At 35.6% G+C, this 19,648-nt stretch overlaps 1 protein-coding gene across 1 annotated transcript in view; it reads left to right on the top strand.

The window, feature by feature from the left end:
* Positions 1-19,648, top strand: part of RNF141 (ring finger protein 141) — a 29,443-nt gene that overhangs the window by 4,277 nt on the left and 5,518 nt on the right. Inside the window, exons 2-5 of the mRNA XM_508282.9 lie at positions 2,859-3,048; positions 6,311-6,419; positions 11,709-11,890; positions 17,940-18,047. Coding sequence (XP_508282.2) covers positions 2,906-3,048; positions 6,311-6,419; positions 11,709-11,890; positions 17,940-18,047 — 542 coding nt within the window. The 5' untranslated portion in view covers positions 2,859-2,905. The remainder of the gene's footprint in view (positions 1-2,858; positions 3,049-6,310; positions 6,420-11,708; positions 11,891-17,939; positions 18,048-19,648) is intronic.

Raw genomic sequence — 19,648 nt, 5'->3', positions numbered from 1 at the left:
TGACAGCTCCTCAGATATTTAAACAAACTTATATTGCTTCATTGTTACCAAACTGTGACTATCTAGAATAAACCTCTTTTTTTTTCTATGCCCATGAATATGTTCTAATTTATTAGTATCCTTTAAAGCCAACTGCTTAGAGCTGAATACAGACTTTTCATTGTGGCCTAACCATTGCAGAGCATAATGGACTAGTAGGCTGCTTGCTCAAGATACTTGCTTCTAGCAAGAGTTTAGGATTATTTTAGCATACTTGTTGCCCCTGTTATACTGTTGACTTATTTTGATTAAAAACCCCAGACTTGGCCGGGTGCGGCAGCTCATGCCTGTAATCCTCGGCCTGGGAGTCTGAGGCGGGAGGATTGCTTGAGCCCAGGAGTTTGTTACCAGACTGGGCAACAAACTCTGTTTGTTTAAAGAGACTCCATCTCTTTAAAAAACACAAAAACAAAAACCCAGACCTTCTGTATTTTAACTGCTTTTGAGCACATGTTACATATGTGTTTTTGTGCAGTTGGCTCTTCAGGATTTAACTTTTAGTCATATTAAATATTCATTTAAGCATGTAAGTGTCTGTTTTAGTCTTGATCCTATTATTCACTAGATAATATTCATTTATTCCAGTTTTGGTCATCCGCAGATTGGGCAGGCATACAGTCTTCAGGTCATCAACAAAAATGTTAAACAGCCCAACTCTTGGTGCCAGTTTCCCTCTCCCTTTGCCTCTCTGCTTTAGTCATTGTGGCCTTTTTAAAAATTACCTCAAAGTCACCGTGCTGCTTCCTGTCTCAGGCACTTTTCATAACCTCTGCCTGGAGTGTCCTCCTTTGGCCATGTCCCTACTTTTTTTTTAATCCCTAACTCTGACCATTCTGACCTCAAGTAAAATGTTGTTTGCCCAGGGACTTCTTCCCTGATACAAAACTAGGTCAAGTCCCCCTTTTATAGGCTTTCACAGCACCTGTACTTGTTCACCTAGCACTTCTCATTTTGTAATTATACATTTATTTGTGTGGTTACTGTCTCTTCTCCACTGTATTGGATGCTCCACAGTGGCAAGAACCATGTTTCTTTTGTTCACTGTTTTATCTCCAGAACATAAGCACCAGGCACGTGCTACTTGTTGAATTTAATTTTTAAAAAGTCCTGTAACACAGTGGCTCCCTAATACCAGTCTGCAACCCTTGGCTTCTGATGATGTTTTCATAAGTTTGGATTCGATCAAGAAAAATAAGGACAATGTGTAGTATACCTGGTAAATATGTGGTATACCTCATTGTGAAGTTACTGCCCTTCTTTGGAAAGACTATTTTTCTAATATTATATCCTACTTTTCAGGTTATAAGTTCTTTTTAAGATTTTTGTTAAGTTTTGGGGAATTTTTGTTTATTTTTGGAAACTGTCCTTGCTTAGAATTAAAAGAAGTATCCAGCACCATAGTGCTTTGAGATTTTACTCGTCTTTGAAATTCAGCAATCACTGTTGTTGACTGCCCTAGAGACCTCTTCTAAGCTAAGATCTTTAATTGTTTCTTCTTGGATACAGTTGCTGTAAATCCACTTGGCTATATTTACATATAATTTGACTTCAGGGATTTTTTTTTTTTTTTGGCCTGGATCTTCCTCAACAACTTCCTTTCATTTATCTCTATAATGTGATATTTATTATTACCAAGTAGGCTCAGATTCAAAACTGTTGTTTTTTTTTTTTTTTAAATTACAATTGTCCTTTTCCTATTTTAGGTAACTAAAGGAATTAACTTCAAATACAGTACATTAAATTTTAATACCTAAAGGAAATTTTACATATTTTGGGGTTACTAACTTCATAAAGTTATATATATTTTAAATTTATAGCTTTATTTTTTGATTAATGATAAAGCAATCTTCCTACCAAAACTTTTTCTATAAGAGTATTACTGTTTCACCTGCTTTATGTGATATGATTGTTAATTTGGATGAAATAAAATGATAGTCTTTGATGGATAAATAAAATAGAATTTCTTGGGGGGGCATCTGATTTTGGGGGCATTTAAAAACTTGATAATTAGATATATATTTTGGGGGTACCTAAAAGAGTTAATGAACAAAAGAGCTATCTTTTTCCAGGCAGAAAATGTGAGGTGGTTAAAATATCTAACATTTTAATTTTCTTAGGTTTTTCAAGCCACAAGTCTATTTATAATTTTTAAAAATTAAAACTAAGGTACACATCTATAAATAAAGTAATTCAACAAAAAATTATTTAGCTGATGTAAATATATTGTGAGCCAGTATGTCATAGTGGATAAGAATGTAAGTACTAGAATCTGAAAAACAAATTCAGAGTTCACTTTCACCACTTATAGCTGTGTAACTTTAGATAAATCACCTAGCTCAGTTTCCCTGTCTATGGGAAATAGGTAGGGGTGTAATATTGTCTACCTCTTAGGATTGTTGTAAGAAGAAATTGACATAATATACGGAAAACAGTTTGGAGCCTGACATGTGGTAAGCAGTCAGGAAATGTTCTTAGGAAAATTATAGAAGGTAGACAAACTTCCTCTTAAATACAATTACTTGAATGCATGTGTGTGTGTGTGTGTGTGCACATGCACATGTGCTTTAGTGGTTTTTGACTTGGTAAAATTATAAGAATTAGAGGTTCATCACCCTCCCAATAATATATACGTGAATCCTGTTTTCTCATTTAGCTATGTGAATCTGAAAACAGAGTCATTTAAATTCTGCCTTAGACTCATGTAGGTCTACTCAACTCTCACTTAAAGGTATTCCTAGTTTTTCTTTATGTTTTTGAAGAATGAGTATATTGCCGTTTTTGTATAATATGTAAAAGTAACTTTTCTGTATATTTGACAGAAACTATGTGAAGCAACACTCTGGATTTTGAAAGACATCTTTTCATCATGGGACAGCAAATTTCGGATCAGACACAGTTGGTTATTAACAAGTTACCAGAAAAAGTAGCAAAACATGTTACGTTGGTTCGAGAGAGTGGCTCCTTAACTTATGAAGAATTTCTTGGGAGAGTAGCTGAGCTTAATGATGTGTAAGGCTTGCTCTTTTTGTTTTTCGTTTTTCCCCTTGTTGTATGTATGCCCCATATGTCATGGCTGTGTAAGATATAACCAGAGGTGTTGATTGGTAAGACTTAATGTTTTCAGTTAGCATTAACAAACACTTATTGAGTATCTATTATTAAGTTGACTTTCTATGTAGCTTTTTAGAAGTATGTAATGGGGACAGAAGATATGGAAAGAACTTAAAATGGAACTTGGAACACAGCACAGGCATATTGAAGCAATTCTAGGACACAGTAGTACATCCCAGCATCTCAATTTTATACCAATAGACTCTTGTTTGAAAGCACTAAAGGGGTGCATAACAAAATGGAATATGAGAATTAGCCACTCTAGAGAAAGACTGCTAGGATAGTCAAAGGTAACACTGAGGTTTCTGTACATGAAGCAATTCATTCATGTGTGTGTGTATATAGACACACACATGCATATATATATACTTTTTTTACTGTGTCATCATTTTGCTAGAGGAATACATATGTAGTAATAGCTTATTTTCATCACTGAGAAATAATATATTTCATTTATTCATATTTTCTAATTAATTAACACCTTTAAATTTCTACTTAACTCTTTGACTAAATTTCTAAAATGAAATATAAATTTCTCTGCCTTCTTAAAGCGTACACCTAATACAACTTAGTCTTCTATTTGTTAATTTATTTATCAATTTTGGTATTGATCTATGTAGAAGCTATGAAAATATATAGGGCTCTTTGTTCCTGAATGCCCCCAGACCACTGTGCTTTTAAAATATGACTTTTTTGCTGTTTATTTTCTCCCTTGGTGACAGTTGGGCAGATGTCATATCTTTCTTTTAAATCTGCCTCTAGCAACATCCACATCTACCTTTATTTATGTATATCTTCTAACCCCTGGGAGTATAATTAGAACCTATGGAGTCACCTCTTAAATGAGATCTTAAAGGTTCTCTGTTTAGTCTCTTCAACTTAGCTAACATTCACTAAGCACATAGTATGTGCAAGGCCCTCTGCTAAGGATTGGACCTTTTAACTGAGGGCCAAGTTGATTACGCAGCTATTAATGGCATGTCCACCTCTCTGAATCTCAGTTTTCCTGTTATCCCATATTACCTCTCCTTAAACCCTAAAAAGGCTGAATGAAATTGACTAGCAGTTCAGGACCACTTAGTATATAAACTTACAGTACTGTAGTCACTATTAATAGTTTAAGGTAAGAAATATGAACCCACTCCGTAGGCATTACAACCATGGTGTTAGGTGATAAGAGACATGCTTAGCAATCTGTAACATATTAGATAAGCTTGATATACTGTCTTTATGTGAAGACATACTGTCTTTATTGGGAAGAATAAAGACTGTCTTAAAAGTTATCTTAGAAGATGGTTTAAGAAGATTGGATTTCATTCATTAAAACAAAACAATATAAAACAAAAAGCTGTATATAGTTGGGTGTGGGTGTGTGTGTGTGTGTGTGTGTGTGTGTGTGTGTGTGTGTGTAGAAAATGAACTAAACTATTCCCAGTGCTTGTCTCTCGGTTGGGAGATGGTGGGAAAAGGGGGCAGAGAGGGAGATTTTACATTTTACTGTGTGTATTTATGTATTTTTTATGATAAAAATATAGTCATTGGTTTTAAAAACTCTAGCATTTTACTTATTTTTAAAAATTATCCAAAGGGTAGTGTGCAAAGCATTAATTCCGGGACCAGATTCTTAAAGAATTTTAAAAATAGGATTCTGAATTTAGTAATATAAGAGTGGAATGCTTTGTTATGTTTAAATTTTCAACTCTTATGAGCAGTAATCAATGACATTTACCATTCCTTTAGAGTCTTGGAATTTATATTCATAAGCCCTGTCTATTGTATAAAATTTTGCCCTTTAGCATAAAGATACAGGTATTAGATAAAATGTACCCTATAAAACCATCCACAAACTAAGCTTACTGTGTGATACAGAGGTCTTCCTTTTATTTATTTAGCACAGGATATTTCTGACTGGATTTGATTCTTAAAACCAATTTTCATGGGTCAGAATTGGCATTTCAGACGTGCAGTGATCTCCGAGAACTGTAGAATTAAACCTATACAGGACGAAGCTTGGCAGCTAGAAAACAGAGCTGGAAACTGGCACGGCTGAATTATTTTCACCGAAGACTTTGTTTCCTAAGGCTAGTTGCTTAACTTTCGATGGCCTCATTTTATTTAGCTGTTAGTTGAGTGTGATATCCCCACTGGTGCTCAGAGAGAGTTGTTAGTAATGATAAAAGGGAACTGCAATACTTAAGCATGTCTTCGAACTGATTTAAATTAATGTTGATAGCATGATATTGAATTATCTTCTAGAAGTGATATATTTTTATGTTAAAATCCTTTAGCTCTCTAAATTAAAATTACTGTGCTAGGGGAGGACAGTAGAGCTATATATAAAGTGTCTCAAATCATTTGTTTTACTTGATCTAGCCCCAAATTATCTGAACAAAAATTTTCAAGAGGTTTGTTAGTATCATTGTTTAAACAAGGACTGAACCAAGAGCAAGATGTTTTTCATGCTTTATATACGTCTGAGGCAACAGTCAAAAAATTTTGATAAATGACACTAGCTAACCTTTTTTTTTTTTTTTTTTGAAACTGAATCTCACTCTGTCGCCCAGGCTGGAGTGCAATGGCGTGATCTTGGCTCACTACAACCTTCACCTCCCGTGTTCAAGCAATGCTCCTGCCTCAGCCTCCTGAGTAGCTGGGATTACAGGTGTACACCACCACGCCCGGCTAATTTTTGTATTTTTAGTAGAGACGGGGTTTCACCATGTTGGTCAGGCTGGACTCGAACTCCTGACCTCGTGATCTGCCTGCCTTGGCCTCCCAAAGTGCTGGGATTACAGGTGTGAGCCACTGCCCTGGCCAACCTTTTTTTTAAGTCCCTGATTTCTAAGACTTGTTTTTCCTAAATGTCTTTGTTAGAAATTTAAAGACCATTGAGATATAGGTGTGACAAAGAGAGATTTATAAATATCATGCCACCAAGCTGTTGACTTTAAAAACCTTAGAAATTAAGTTGCATGTTTATGTTCAAAATATTCTCTATCCCGGTTTTAAGAATCCAGTTATTATAATCATTATTATTTGTCTTTTTGTGTTTCTTCATATTTCCTTCTCTGAAATTGTTTCTTGAATCTAGTTTCATGGCTGTATTATTTTATTAATATATGATTTTTCATAAAATTAACATGTTCTTGTCTCTTTTCAGAACGGCTAAAGTGGCTTCTGGCCAGGAAAAACATCTTCTCTTTGAGGTACAACCTGGGTCTGATTCCTCTGCTTTTTGGAAAGTGGTTGTACGGGTGGTCTGTACCAAGGTGAGACTGATGGAGACTTCTACCTCTGAGCTTAAGCTATTTTGGTGGCTAGAACTATGTTTAATACTGTAAGATAATATAATGCATATACATTTTAATAACTCAGTGGTTTTGTAAAACATAGTTTTGTTACTGTTATTGCCTTCTAACTAGCTGTTTGAATCTTAGAGTTGTCTAATTGCTATACAGCAGGGGTTTTTATAATCAAATTCTTTTTTGCCTCAATATCTCTAACCATTACATCATACTAATCTTCTATCTCTGTTTTCGGGTTTTTAGCTGGCTGTGGAATGCTAAGGTGACATCCTATTTAGCTCTAAGATGATACCTTAAAAATTAATGTTATCTTGAGATCATTTCTTTTAAGAATACATTCATTCATTAAAAAGAAAAAAGATCCATTGAAAGAGTTTTTTTGTTTTTTAGTAATTTTTAGTTATGGGATAGATTTTTTGCCAGCTGTCATTGAGTATTAGAAAGCCTCAACCACCACTGAGTAGATTCAGATAGAAAGTTCTTAACTTTTTGAGGCTACAAACCTTTTGATTAAATGAAGGCATGAATTTTATTAGGCCACCTCCTATCCCCACCCCGGCTCTAAAACAAAGAACAAAATCATCCATATGCATATAAACCATAAATTGGGCATTCATGAGTGCTCTGAAGTTCATTCCCGACTGACCCATAAAGATTCCCTGGGTTAGGAGATTTTTCCTTTGAGTCACGGACCCTGGAGGTTACCCAAATAATATGCCTTATTTCCTCAGTAGATTGTCAGTTTTACCCATACTATGTTTTGCTTCCAGTTTATTCAGATAAACATTTGAGCACAGGTGTGAGAGGCATTAGGAATATATGATAAATAAGACAGATTTCATGCTCTCAAGCAGACTGATCTCTCTCTTCTGATCCAGATTATCACAGATTTTGTATTAATCTCTATACTTCTAGACTCTTCTCCAAATTCTAATTTATGCTGCTGTGAGATTAACCTTTCTAAAGCACAACTCGAATCAGATTACTGCCTTGCTTAAAATTCCTCAGTAATTCCTTCTTGCCTACCAAATAGTACCAACTCCTACAATATGACTCCAAACTATCTTTTCTGCATTAGTCACAATGACCTTCTTTTGCTCTGCATTCTTATCAGGCTTAACTGACTTAAGACTGTATCATTGTTACTTTTCTTTTCCAGTTCAGTGCTTCTGCTTATTGTGTTTTCTCAACTAGGATGTCCATTCCTTCCATTAGGAAGTCACGGAAAATTCCTGTTAAACCAGTTTAAACAAAAACAATACTTATTTTCTCACTTATCAAGAGATCCTAGCTCTATAGACTAACTGCAGGATTGGTTAAATTAAAGACCCAGCAGATGTCACGTCTGAACTCACTGGTCAGTATTGGGTCATATCCCCTTCATACACCTACACTGACAGAGGGAATATGATTAGCATGATTGGTTTAGATTAGACTAACCAGGATTGACTCCTGCATCATTTCAGGGAATGGTGGACACAAAAACAAAATCAGGTTCTGCTGGCAATGAAAAGAAGGAATGGTATTTGGATAATCAGCCAGTAGTTTCTGCCACACCTTTTATTTCTGCATCTCTAAACCTGATGTCTCTTTAAAGGTCCACCTCAAATACCATCTCATCCATTAAGTCTTCCTGAATAGGAGTTCTCTTGTCTCTTCCAGATTCCAACAGCACATTATTTATACTTTATAATACTGCATTACGAAAAAAGTTGTTTAGGTTCTTAGCTCCCCTTTAGAGAGTAAGCTCCTGAGGGCAGGAACTATGTCTAGATTCATTATTGTATCTCTTACAGGCTGTAATACAGTGCTTTACACATAGTAGGAACTCAGTATATATTAAGTGAACAAAAAAAATCTGCTGAAATAATACTCTCTTTTTAAATGACTGGGATAGGTTGAAGCTTTCCTTGTTTATTGACACAGTATATTATCTAAATTATACTTAATGTTCATTTTTATTTCATAAAGTACTCAGCTCACATTGAAGAGGCCAATATAAATTGTAGAAAGCTAAGGGAATATGAATATTTCAGGCTTTTCATCCCTTCGTTTTTTGTTGCTCTTTGACAAACACAGACTTAAGGTTTAATTTTATTAGTAGTCAAATTCCTTTTTGCCTCAATATGTCTAACATCTGTATGTGATTAGTTTAAACATCTTCCTTAAAATAAGATTCTAAGTAGAGAAACAAAAGTACTAAAGGCACAGGCAATTAGATATTTTTTCATGTGATTTTTCTTGATTTTAGAGCTACTCTAAAGAAATTTTTTTATTTGCATTCCTTAGGTTCTTTCTGAAAGAATCTGAGAGGTCAGTGTTTATGTTAGAAAGAGGTCAAGTCCACCATGAAAAACTGATAGAAGATTGAGAGTTTCACATTTCTTAATGTTAAACAACTTTAAAAAAATTGTACTTTAACCCTCTGTATTTACATTAAGTCTTTTTCTTGACTCTCTGCCATCTGCTATGATTATCCTTAAATAATATTTAATCCACTATAAAAAATGATCTAAATTATGTTTAAATGGAATATTTTATGGAAATAATATTAGAAAAATAAGAGATTAATTAAAAACTAGGTACTAAGGTGGCTGTTAAGAACTACATGAATTATATTATTTCATCCTTCTTTTTTCTTAGACCAACTTCTTAGAGTCATTCTTGGCTTTTCTTTGTCTCTCATACCTCACAATCTGTAAGTGAGTCCTGTCACATCAAAATGTATTCAGAATCTGGCTAGCTCTCACCATCTACGCTACTACCACCCTATTCCTAGTGACCATCCTCTATCACCAGGATTATTCCAGTAGCCTCCTAACTGATCTCCCTGCTTCTCTTGCCCTGCTTCTGTCTATTCTCAGCACAACAAGCAGTCTATTCCAAGCACAACAACCAGCCTATTCCACATCACAATTTGAAATGTAAATTAGATCATATTACTCCTTGGCTCAAACCCCCCCCCCCCGCCGCCCTCCGTGACTTCTCATGCACTTGGAATCAAAGCTACAGTTATTACTGAAATCAGCAAAGTCCTATATATTCTATTCCCACCTCACCGTCTATCTACCACTCCTTCCTCTGTCCGTCTGTCACTCTGTTCCAAACACTCTGGGCTTCTTGTGAGACTCTCTGTGCTCCTTGCCAGGTACACCTCTATTAAACAGCCTTTGTATTTCCTGTTGTCTCAGCCTGGAATGATCTTCCCCCTAGACATCTATATGACTCATTTCTGCACCTTTCAGTTCTTAAATGTCAACTTCTCTGTAAGGCCTTCCCTGTAACCCCTCAGCGTTCCTTCTCCCCTGTTTCATCTTCTCCATTACACTTATTTTCATCTAACCTAATCTGTATCTGTATTTTATTTGCCTGTCTCTCCTACCTATCATGTAACTTGCTTGAGGGCAGGGATTTTGTTTTATACACACTGTGGCTAGTGCCTAGAGCAGTGCACATAGTACCAATAACATCCACATAATGGTACTCAATAAATACTTGTTTCAGGAATCCTATGATGAGAATAGTTACAGTGTGATACACTTTGCTATTTCTGTACTGACCTTATATGGATTATTCCATAATTTCTTCTGTACTATGCAGTTCCAAAGGACTACCCCAGTTTCCTCAGCTCTGAAGATCTATTTTGTAAGCCTCTTAAATTCCTGTTACTTTTTAATTCTGTTTATTCTCTACCTCATGTACAGTCTTTTAGTACAAAGAACCTTGTATATTTGCATCTCCAGATAGATTTTACCTTCCCAAAATTTAATCAACTTTCTGATTATTAGAGATGGTTCTAAAATTTCTTAGTATGGTATATGACTCATTCTTTTTTTTTTTTTTTTGAGACGTAGTCTTGCTCTGTCGCCCAGGCTGGAGTGCAGTGGCGCCATCTCGGCTCACTGCAACCTCCGCCTCCTGGTTCAAGTGATTCTCCTGCCTCAGCCTCCCAAGTAGCTGGGACTATAGGCGTGTGCCACCATGCTCAGCTAATTTTTTGTACTTTTAGTAGAGATGGGGTTTCACCGTGTTAGCCAGGATGGTCTCGATCTCCTGACCTCATGATCTGCCCACCTCGGCCTCCCAAAGTGCTGGGATTACAAGCATGAGCCACCATGCCTGGCCGCATGACTCATTCTTGAGTCTCAGTATTTTTTTCCCTGCCTTTTCAAATAGTAAGCAATTAATAAACGTGTTACAACTATTATTTTCATTCACAATATTCAAATGTATAATAATATTTTAAAATATGTAACCTACCTCATTTTCTGATAGCCCTAGTTCCATCAATACATTCCAGAACCTAAAGTCACAATTTTATGGCCCTGTATCTTTGTCTCTCTCCCTATATTCTTCATTTCTTTCTAAATATTTTCTGATTTTGCTTGTTCTTACTCTGATATGCACTTAATAGATTTCATGGCTTACTTCTTCCCCAGTCTTCCATCCTATGTCTTGTGCTGAAAGGAAGTCTTTCATGTCTCTAATCTTTCTCTGATTTCAAGTTCTTCATCCAAGAACATTATACCTTCACCTTACTGGCCTCGGTCATTTCATTATGCCTCACTCCATGGCTCCCCAAAGCTTGTGAAAGCAATCTCCTCTGCTTGCCCCAAGTATCTTCTACATTAGATTGTAAACTGGATGGGGGAGAGGTACAACCTGTAAAGGTACAACCTTTGGGCCACTGGTTTCACCTCATATTAAACGAGTTTTTTGATAAAGCTCAAAATGGCCTTCTGGGAAAAGTCCAACCACCTTTTGTTAGGATTTATTTTAAAGTAATTTTCTTGCTTTAGTTAGAAGTTTTGGTACAAAATAGAACTTAAAGATATTTAAGAAAGTACTTCTTTGAGTTGTAGAATCTCATGCGGTTGTTGGATTCAAATGAATCCTGTGGTTAAGAAATTCTTTAAGAAATTAAAGTGAAAGAATTGTTAATACTGATCTCTAAAATTTATTTCTTAACTCTGAGAAAGTCACCTTACCCATCAACAGGATAATGCCTAATTAATCTTACAGGGTGATTTTGTGTGTTAAATGAGATAAATTTGTATAAGAACTTTGAGCCCCACAAGTGTAGGGGACATGGTATTACTCATTTATTCAGACTCTTGCTTTCTTAATGTAATTTGCAAATCCTGAAAACTCCTATTTCCTAGGATGTTTGACTAAATATTTGTTCCCCCTTTTTGGGAAAAATTGGTCAGAGAAATGATCAACTTTTCTTTTTCATGTTCTTTGTATTTTTAGATTAACAAAAGCAGTGGCATTGTGGAGGCATCACGGATCATGAATTTATACCAGTTTATTCAACTTTATAAAGATATCACAAGTCAAGCAGCAGGAGTATTGGCACAGAGCTCCACCTCTGAAGAACCTGATGAAAACTCATCCTCTGTAACATCTTGTCAGGCTAGTCTTTGGATGGGAAGGTATATAATGCATAAGTATTGTATTTCACTTATTTTCTAATATGAAAACAACTGAAATCTATTAATATTTTTGCTGTTGCTCATTGTAGCATCTTAAATCTTTTTTTTTTTCTCAGTTGGTATTGTATCTGAGATCAGTTTTGGGGTTATTCTGTGCTTCGGATGTTGTTACAGTGCTAAATTAAAGTGGCTTGGCAGGGCCACTTTAATATTACTGTTTCTGTCACACTGGTCTCCAGGAATCCGCTCTATATGCATGCATTTATTGACAAAGGAGATAGTTAACACCTTCCTTATAATAGGTATTTAGGTTCTTAGACAGTCAAAGCTTTTTAGGGAATTAGGTCAAAGAATTTGGCAAAATCATCCCACTTTTTTTAAAAAATGTCTAATTGAAGCATTAAAATTTTATATATTGGCTTCAGGACTTGGCAGTCCATTCAGGAAGGAACCGAATGCATATACTTCGTTACCAGAAGGAAATGAAGTCAGCCAGAGTTTTCTCTGATGATGTTTGTTTACCCAGGCCTAATACATTATTGTTCTATCTAAACTTTCTTTTCCTTCTCTGTTATGCTTTTGGCACATGAAAGTTCCCACCTCTTGACATTTGACAATCATGATCATAATTTAAATTTGTAAATATCTCATTGGAAAAAGATTTACATGGGTCCAAACATGTTGACATCCTGTCTTACTGTCATACTGGGTAGATAGCAGAAATCTATATTCACCGTGTCCTTTACCTTAAAGTTAAGAATGTACTTAACAGTGATTTTTTTTTTTTTAATTGAGACGGAGTCTTGCTCTGTCGCCCAGGCGCGATCTCGGCTCACTGCAAGCTCTGCCTCCCGGGTTCACGCCATTCTCCTGCCTCAGCCTCCCGAGTAGCTGGGACTACAGGCGCCCGCCACCACGCCCGGCTAATTTTTTGTATTTTTAGTAGAGACGGGGTTTCACCGTGTTAGCCAGGATGGTCTCCATTTCCCAACCTCATGATCCTGCCCTCCTCGGCCTCCCAGAGTGCTGGGATTACAGGCATGAGCCACCATGCCCGGCCAGTGGTTTCTTTTTTTTTACTGCTCTATTTACAGTTGCATTTTCTGGTTCATTCTTAACCAACTGGTTTTCAAGCACTATGTTACAGTTAAACTGTATTTTACATTTATTATTTCCCAATTATCTTTAATAGAATTACTTGGTTTTCTAGGTTTGGTCTATACAAGTGTTACTGATAGGCCAAGTGACTTTTAGAACATGGTAGGCAGTGTTTAGGCTTGTCTTTCCTGTATTCTGTAATCTTTCAAAGATGGATCTGATTTTTCTGCTTTTCTTCTCTCCAGAATAGTGGTTATTGTTTTGTTTAATTGTTTTAAAAGCTGAGGATGGTGTTTGCCAATGTATTTAAGCTGTATGGTAGCACGTGAAAAGAAAGTATTGTTTTTTCTTGTTACAGTCTTCTTAATGAAGAAGGTAAAGGTGTTATCCCTTTTCATGTGCCCTCAAAACTGGAAATTCAGTTCCTGATTAGTTTGTTAGGGGTGCTTCTTGTTTTTGTGTGTTTTTTCAGTTTATAATAATACCCTTATACACTAGTTCACAGAAAGAGACTTTCTAAATTGAAGGAGGTCTTAAGGGATATTTATGTAGTTGAACTTTACATCTGATGCATAATTCCATTGATATTTTACATTTATTGATTACTTACAGGGTATAGAATTGTGATGAGTGTTGTACATGTATAAACTCATTAAATTCTCACAACCCCATATGGGAGTACAGTTATCGGCCCATTTCAGCCAAAGAATCTGAGATTTAGCTAAGTAAGTGTCATGATTAGAAGTTGTTCTAGCCAAGACTCACATTCAGGCCTGTCTGGCAGTACAACTGTGCTCTAACCTATTACTTTATGGTGCATAAAGATCTTGCACACAGAGCTTCTGAAAATTTATTACTCAGTGGTTTTGAGGAGGAGCCTGAGAGTCTGTCAAGCTCCCAGGTGGGGCCAATGCTGCTGATCCTCAGATAACACTTTGAATAGCAAGACTCTGCTTACCCACATTTTGCCAAGTCCGACTTGCAAGTACAAGTAACACCTGCAGTTATGTGAGACTCACTGCCTGAAAAAAGCAAGCCTTTTCATACTCAGATGGCTCTAATCACTATGAAGTTTTTCCTATTGCTTCATTTTCCTCAGAGTAGCCAAAATCTTTCTTGAGGCAGCACAGCACAGACTCTAGCAGCAAGTTGCCTGTGTTCAAATCCTGGCTCCACTCCTGTGTGGTTTTTTTGACAAATCAAACTGTTTCCTCAGTTTCCTCATCTTCTAACAGAGGTTGATAACTGTAGTATATGCTTTATAGGATTTTTGAGAGAATTAAAAGACATAAGATGCTCAGAATAGTGCTTGACACATAATAATTTGTCTATAAGAGTTAACTGTCATTATTATTGTTACTATATTCTATTTATTGTTTTCAATGGCTGTGCCCTCTGGAATTCCTCCAAACAAATCTGTTCTCTTTTCCAGCCTTTCAAATATTTGAAAACAGTCATCAAATTCTCACTGAACCTTCTGTTCTCAAGGATAAACACCCCCAGTTCCTTTGGCCTTTGTTTATGTGGGTCTCGTCTACATACTGGAGGCTTTCCCAGATGGTCTTTTCTCTGTCAGTATGTGTGCCTTTCAGAGTATGAGGCATAGAACCAAATATTCCAATCTACAGGTGATCTAACAGGAACAAACAGCACAAGACTCTCCTTCCTTCTGGTCACTGTGCTGCTAAGAAGGTAGCAAAAAGTTAAGAGAACTTTGTACTGGTTCCACTGGCTATTTCTGTATCTCCCATTCTTTTATCTCTCTCCACAATGCTCTTCTTTGTAGTCCTCTGCTTCTCACTTTTAAAGTCCAGCCTTCAGAATATTCTTTCACTCTGTACGGATTCAGTTATATTCTCTGCTACTGAGAAACTCAGATACATTAGACCCATATCCATCTAGGTTTTTATTCAGTTTTCCCATTCCAATTCAGTGACTTCCCTCTTTTCCCTGTTACTAACGTATAACACTTAATCTATTACCACATAAAAGATTTGTCGTTTATAATGCTTCTTAGACCTAATTATCTCTCAGATGAATTGCTGAAATAAGATCCTAACCAGTTTTCCTCTTTCTAGACTGTCCCTCATACTGCACTCCCAATTTATCTTCCTGAAGTACCATATCAGTTGGAGTTCACTTCCCCTTGATTATACACTGATTGTAGTTTGCTTGTCAGGACACGTTCAAACTTAATATTTTGACATTTAAGGATGAGATTATCTCCACTTTATCTAATCAATTTTTTTCCTCAGTTTTCCATACCCAAGTATCATGCCAGCTTCCTGGTTACATATACACAGACATAAACACACATGATTTTGCTTTTTACCTCTACAACTTTGTTTATGCACCTAGAATGTCCTCTATTAAAATCCTATTGTTTTTCTATCTCATCATTTCAACAAGTTTGAGATATATTCATCTCTTCCTTCTTTACTTAGCACTTACTATATTTAATATACATTTGACATTTATTTTTACATTCAAATCAAAATTTTAAGTACTATCTAAATATCTTACATACAGTGCTATAAGCACAACAGGGAATGGAAAACATATTAGTGATAGCTCCTATCCTTAAGAAGTTTATAGTCTAGTGGCTGTACTTTGGAACAGTCAGTTTTTATATGATTACAAAAGTAATACATGTCTGATGAAGAAAACCTTAAAAATTACAAAAAAGCACAAAGGTTAAAAGAAATTAAAATCACTTCAAGAAGCATTTATTGAGAATCTAAGACAAACACCCTATATTCAAAGAGCTTACAGTTTATGGAAAGGCCAGCCAATCAATATGCAATATTTAAGTCTTTTCATTGAGGCAAGTGTTGATTTTGAGAGCAGAGAGATGACGATGTTTTGAGCTGAGTTACCAAGGTTGGAGCTTACTAAACTCACAAGGGCAGTTTCAGGAAAGGAAAATACCATCTGCAAAGGTATATGGCTCATTCAGGGGCTCTCTGAATTGTGGCTGGAGCAAAAGGTTTGAAATCTTTTTTCTTCCCAAGAAGATGAAAGAGCTCCTGGAGGACAGAAACTGCTTTTTATTCCCTTTGTATCTCTCACAGCACCTGATACTTAAGACTAAACTATTCTTTCACTTATATGCCCATTATCAATGTCAGCATTGTAAGGCCCTGATGGCAGGATCCATATTTTAGGGAGCTTTGTGTTACACATAGTGAATAAATTATATGGTCATGCATCACCTAACAATGTTTTGGTTAATCACAGACTGCATATGTGATGGTGGTCTCAAGATTATAATGGAGCTAAAAAATTCCTATTGCCTGTGGACGTCGTAGCCATCCTAATATTGTGATGCAATGCATTACTCAAATGTTCTTGGTGATGCTGGTGTAAACAAACCTACTGTGCTGCTCATAGTATAAAAGTATAGCACTTACAATTATGTACAGTAATACTTGATAATTATGTTACTGGTTTATGCATTTATTATACTATACTATACTTTTTAATCATTTTAGAGTATACTCCTTCTACTTATTAAAAAAAGTTAGCTGTAAAACAGCCTCAGGCAGGCCCTTCAGCAGGTATTCCAGAAGGCATTGTTATCAAAGGAGATGACAGCTCCGTGCATGTTACTGCCCCTGAAGATCTTCCAGTGGGACAAGAGGTGGAGGCGGAAGACAGTGATGGTGATGATCCTGACGCTGTTTAGGCCTAGGCTAACGTGTGTGTTATGTCTTAGTTTTTAAGAAAAAAGTTTAGAAAGTAAAAAAGTAAATAAATCTTAAAAATAGAAAAAAGCTTATAAAATATTTCTGTACAGCTGTATAATGTGTGTTTTAAGGTAAGTGTTGTTACAAAAAGAGTCAAAAAGTTAAAAGTAAAAAGTTTATAAAGTTAAAAATCTATAGTAAAGATTAATTTATCATTGAAGAAATATATTTTTTATAAATTTAGTATAGCCTAAATGTACACTGTTCATAAAGTCTGTACACTACTGTACAAGTGCTATACAGTAATGTCCTAGGCCAAGCTTGTTCAACTCACGGCCCACGGGCTGCATGCAGCCCAGGATTGCTTTAATGTGGCCCAACACAAATTCATAAACCTTCTTAAAACATGAGATTTTTTTGCAATTTTTTTAGCTCATCAGATATTGTTAGTGTTAGTGTTAGTATATATGTGGCCCAAGAAAGACAGTTCTTCCAGTGTGGCCCAGGGAAGCCAAAAGATTGTACACTCCTGTCCTAGGCCTTCATATCCACTCACCACTACTCACTCACTGACTCACCTAGAGCAACTTCCAGGCCCGCATGCTCCATTTATGGTAAGTGCCCTATACAGGTGTACCATTTTTAATCTTGTATACCATATTTACACAGTACCTTCTCTGTGTTCAGATACATTTAGATACACAGATACCTACCATTGTGTTACAGTAGCCTACAGTGTTCCATACAGTAACATGCTATATATGTTTGTAGCCTAGGAGCAATAGACTATGCCATATAGCCTAGGTATGCAGTAGGCTAAACCATCTCGGTTTGTATAAGTACACTATGATATTTACACAGCAATGAAATCACCTAACAATGAGTTTCTCAGACCGTATCTCTGTCTTTAATGCAATAACTATATCGGTTAAATTTGTTTATTTAAGTCCAATATGATTAAAATGGGCTAAATTGTTTCCAGAAAGATTTGACTATTTCCACTTTTGCCTATGTTTTCTTTATCACAAAATGTATCTTTTATCTAGTCTTTCTTTATGAAATGTAGCCCTCTTAATACTTTTTCCCTAATATATTTGCTATCCCTAAAAGATAATATTAATTTTAGTCTGATTTTGCACGAGTCATATTGTGCTTTATACTGTGGGCATATAGATGTTTAATAATGCTTTTTAAAGCAACAAAAACAAAGTATAAAGCATAATGACAGAGAATATAATTGTTTCAGCTCAGTTTTCACATTGCAGGGTGAAGCAGCTGACCGATGAGGAGGAGTGTTGTATCTGTATGGATGGGCGGGCTGACCTCATCCTGCCTTGTGCTCACAGCTTTTGTCAGAAGTGTATTGATAAATGGTAAGTTACCTACTGCATTCATGGGCTGGGCCAAGGTCAGTGGGATAGTGTACATGAATAAACTTTGAAAAGTGCAAAAATACTGTAGTTAAGTATGAGAGAGATTTTATTCTTTAGTACTTTGAATTTTATGGCATGCCTTCTACTGGTTAAAACTATTTTTGTTTTTACACCTAACATTTATTAAATGTGGGGGTGTACCTTAGTTTTGACACTTTTCTTTTGCTGTATGAAAATTTGTGCCTGACTTAAGTCTAAAATCAAACATTTCCCTTTTTCCTCCTTTTTTTCTCCTCATTTCTACATTTATTCTGTGTATGTGTTTAGACGGAATAAATTCTTGAATACTGGACCTCAGGGAACTTTAGAGATCAGCTAGTCAAGTTCATTATTTTACAAAATAAGACTTGAGCGTTTAGGATAATTTATAAAATACATAAAATAAACTACATGTATTTAATGTATAGTTTAATATGTTTTGGCATATATACACACCCATAAAAGTTATGAATTTTTATAAATGGAATCATATAATATGTGCTTTTTTTTGTCTGGCTTCTTTCATTCAGTCTAATTACCTTGGTATTTATTCATGTTGTAGCATCTATCAATAGTTCATGCGTTTTTATTAATGAGTAATGTCTGTTATGTGGATACCATAGCTTGTTTATTCACCTATTGAGGGAAATTAGATTGTTTTCCATATTTATCTATTACAAAATAAAGGTACTAGATACATTCATGGACAAGTCATTTTATGGATGTATTTTGGTTTTTTTCTTGGGTGACTACCTAGACATGGAATGGCTAGATCATATGGTAGGTGTGTGTTTAACTTTTTAAAAAGCTGCCAGCTATTTTCCAAAGCAGTCTTGTGCCATTTTACACCCCCACTAGCAGCATATGAGATTGCATTGAATAAATATATCAATTTAGGGAGAGTGAATTTCTTACTAGTGCGTCTTCGTATCCACATACGCTGTATATTTCTCCACTTATTTAGGTCTTCTTTAATTTCTGTCACCAATTTTTTTCGTTTTCAGTGTTGCATATCTTTGACATCTATCCCCAAGTATTTCATAGTTTTATGCTATTTTAAATGGTATTTAAATTTTCAATTTATAATTGATACTAGTATATGGAAATACAATAGATATTTGTATATCAACCTTGTATCCTGCGCCCTTATTAAACTCATGTATCAGTTCTGGTAGTATTTTTGTAGATTCCATAGGCTCTTCTTGAATGTCCGAATATCATTTTTCAAAGATTTTTTTTCTGATTCAGAATTCTAGACTTGGGAGTATTTTTTCTTTCAGTATGTTAATAATGTTGCTTCACACTCATCTTGTTTGCATTGTTTCTAATGAGAACTCTGTCATCCTTTTTTCCTCTGTAGGTAATGTGCCATTTTTTCCCTCTGTTTTTAAGGTTATTTTCTTTTCACTGGTTTTGAGCACTTTGATTATGATGTGCCTTAGAGTAGTTTTTTCATGTTTCTTGTGCTTGGGGTTTATTGAGCTTCTTGGATTTGTTGATTTACGGTGTCATCAAATTTGGAAATTTTTCAGCCATTATTTTTTCAGATTTTTTTCTATCTT

The sequence above is a fragment of the Pan troglodytes genome, chromosome 9 (assembly GCF_028858775.2).
Source record: "Pan troglodytes isolate AG18354 chromosome 9, NHGRI_mPanTro3-v2.0_pri, whole genome shotgun sequence".
NCBI lineage: Eukaryota > Metazoa > Chordata > Mammalia > Primates > Hominidae > Pan > Pan troglodytes.
Note: the sequence above shows the minus strand (reverse complement) of the source record. Positions and strands in the feature narration are given on the sequence as shown.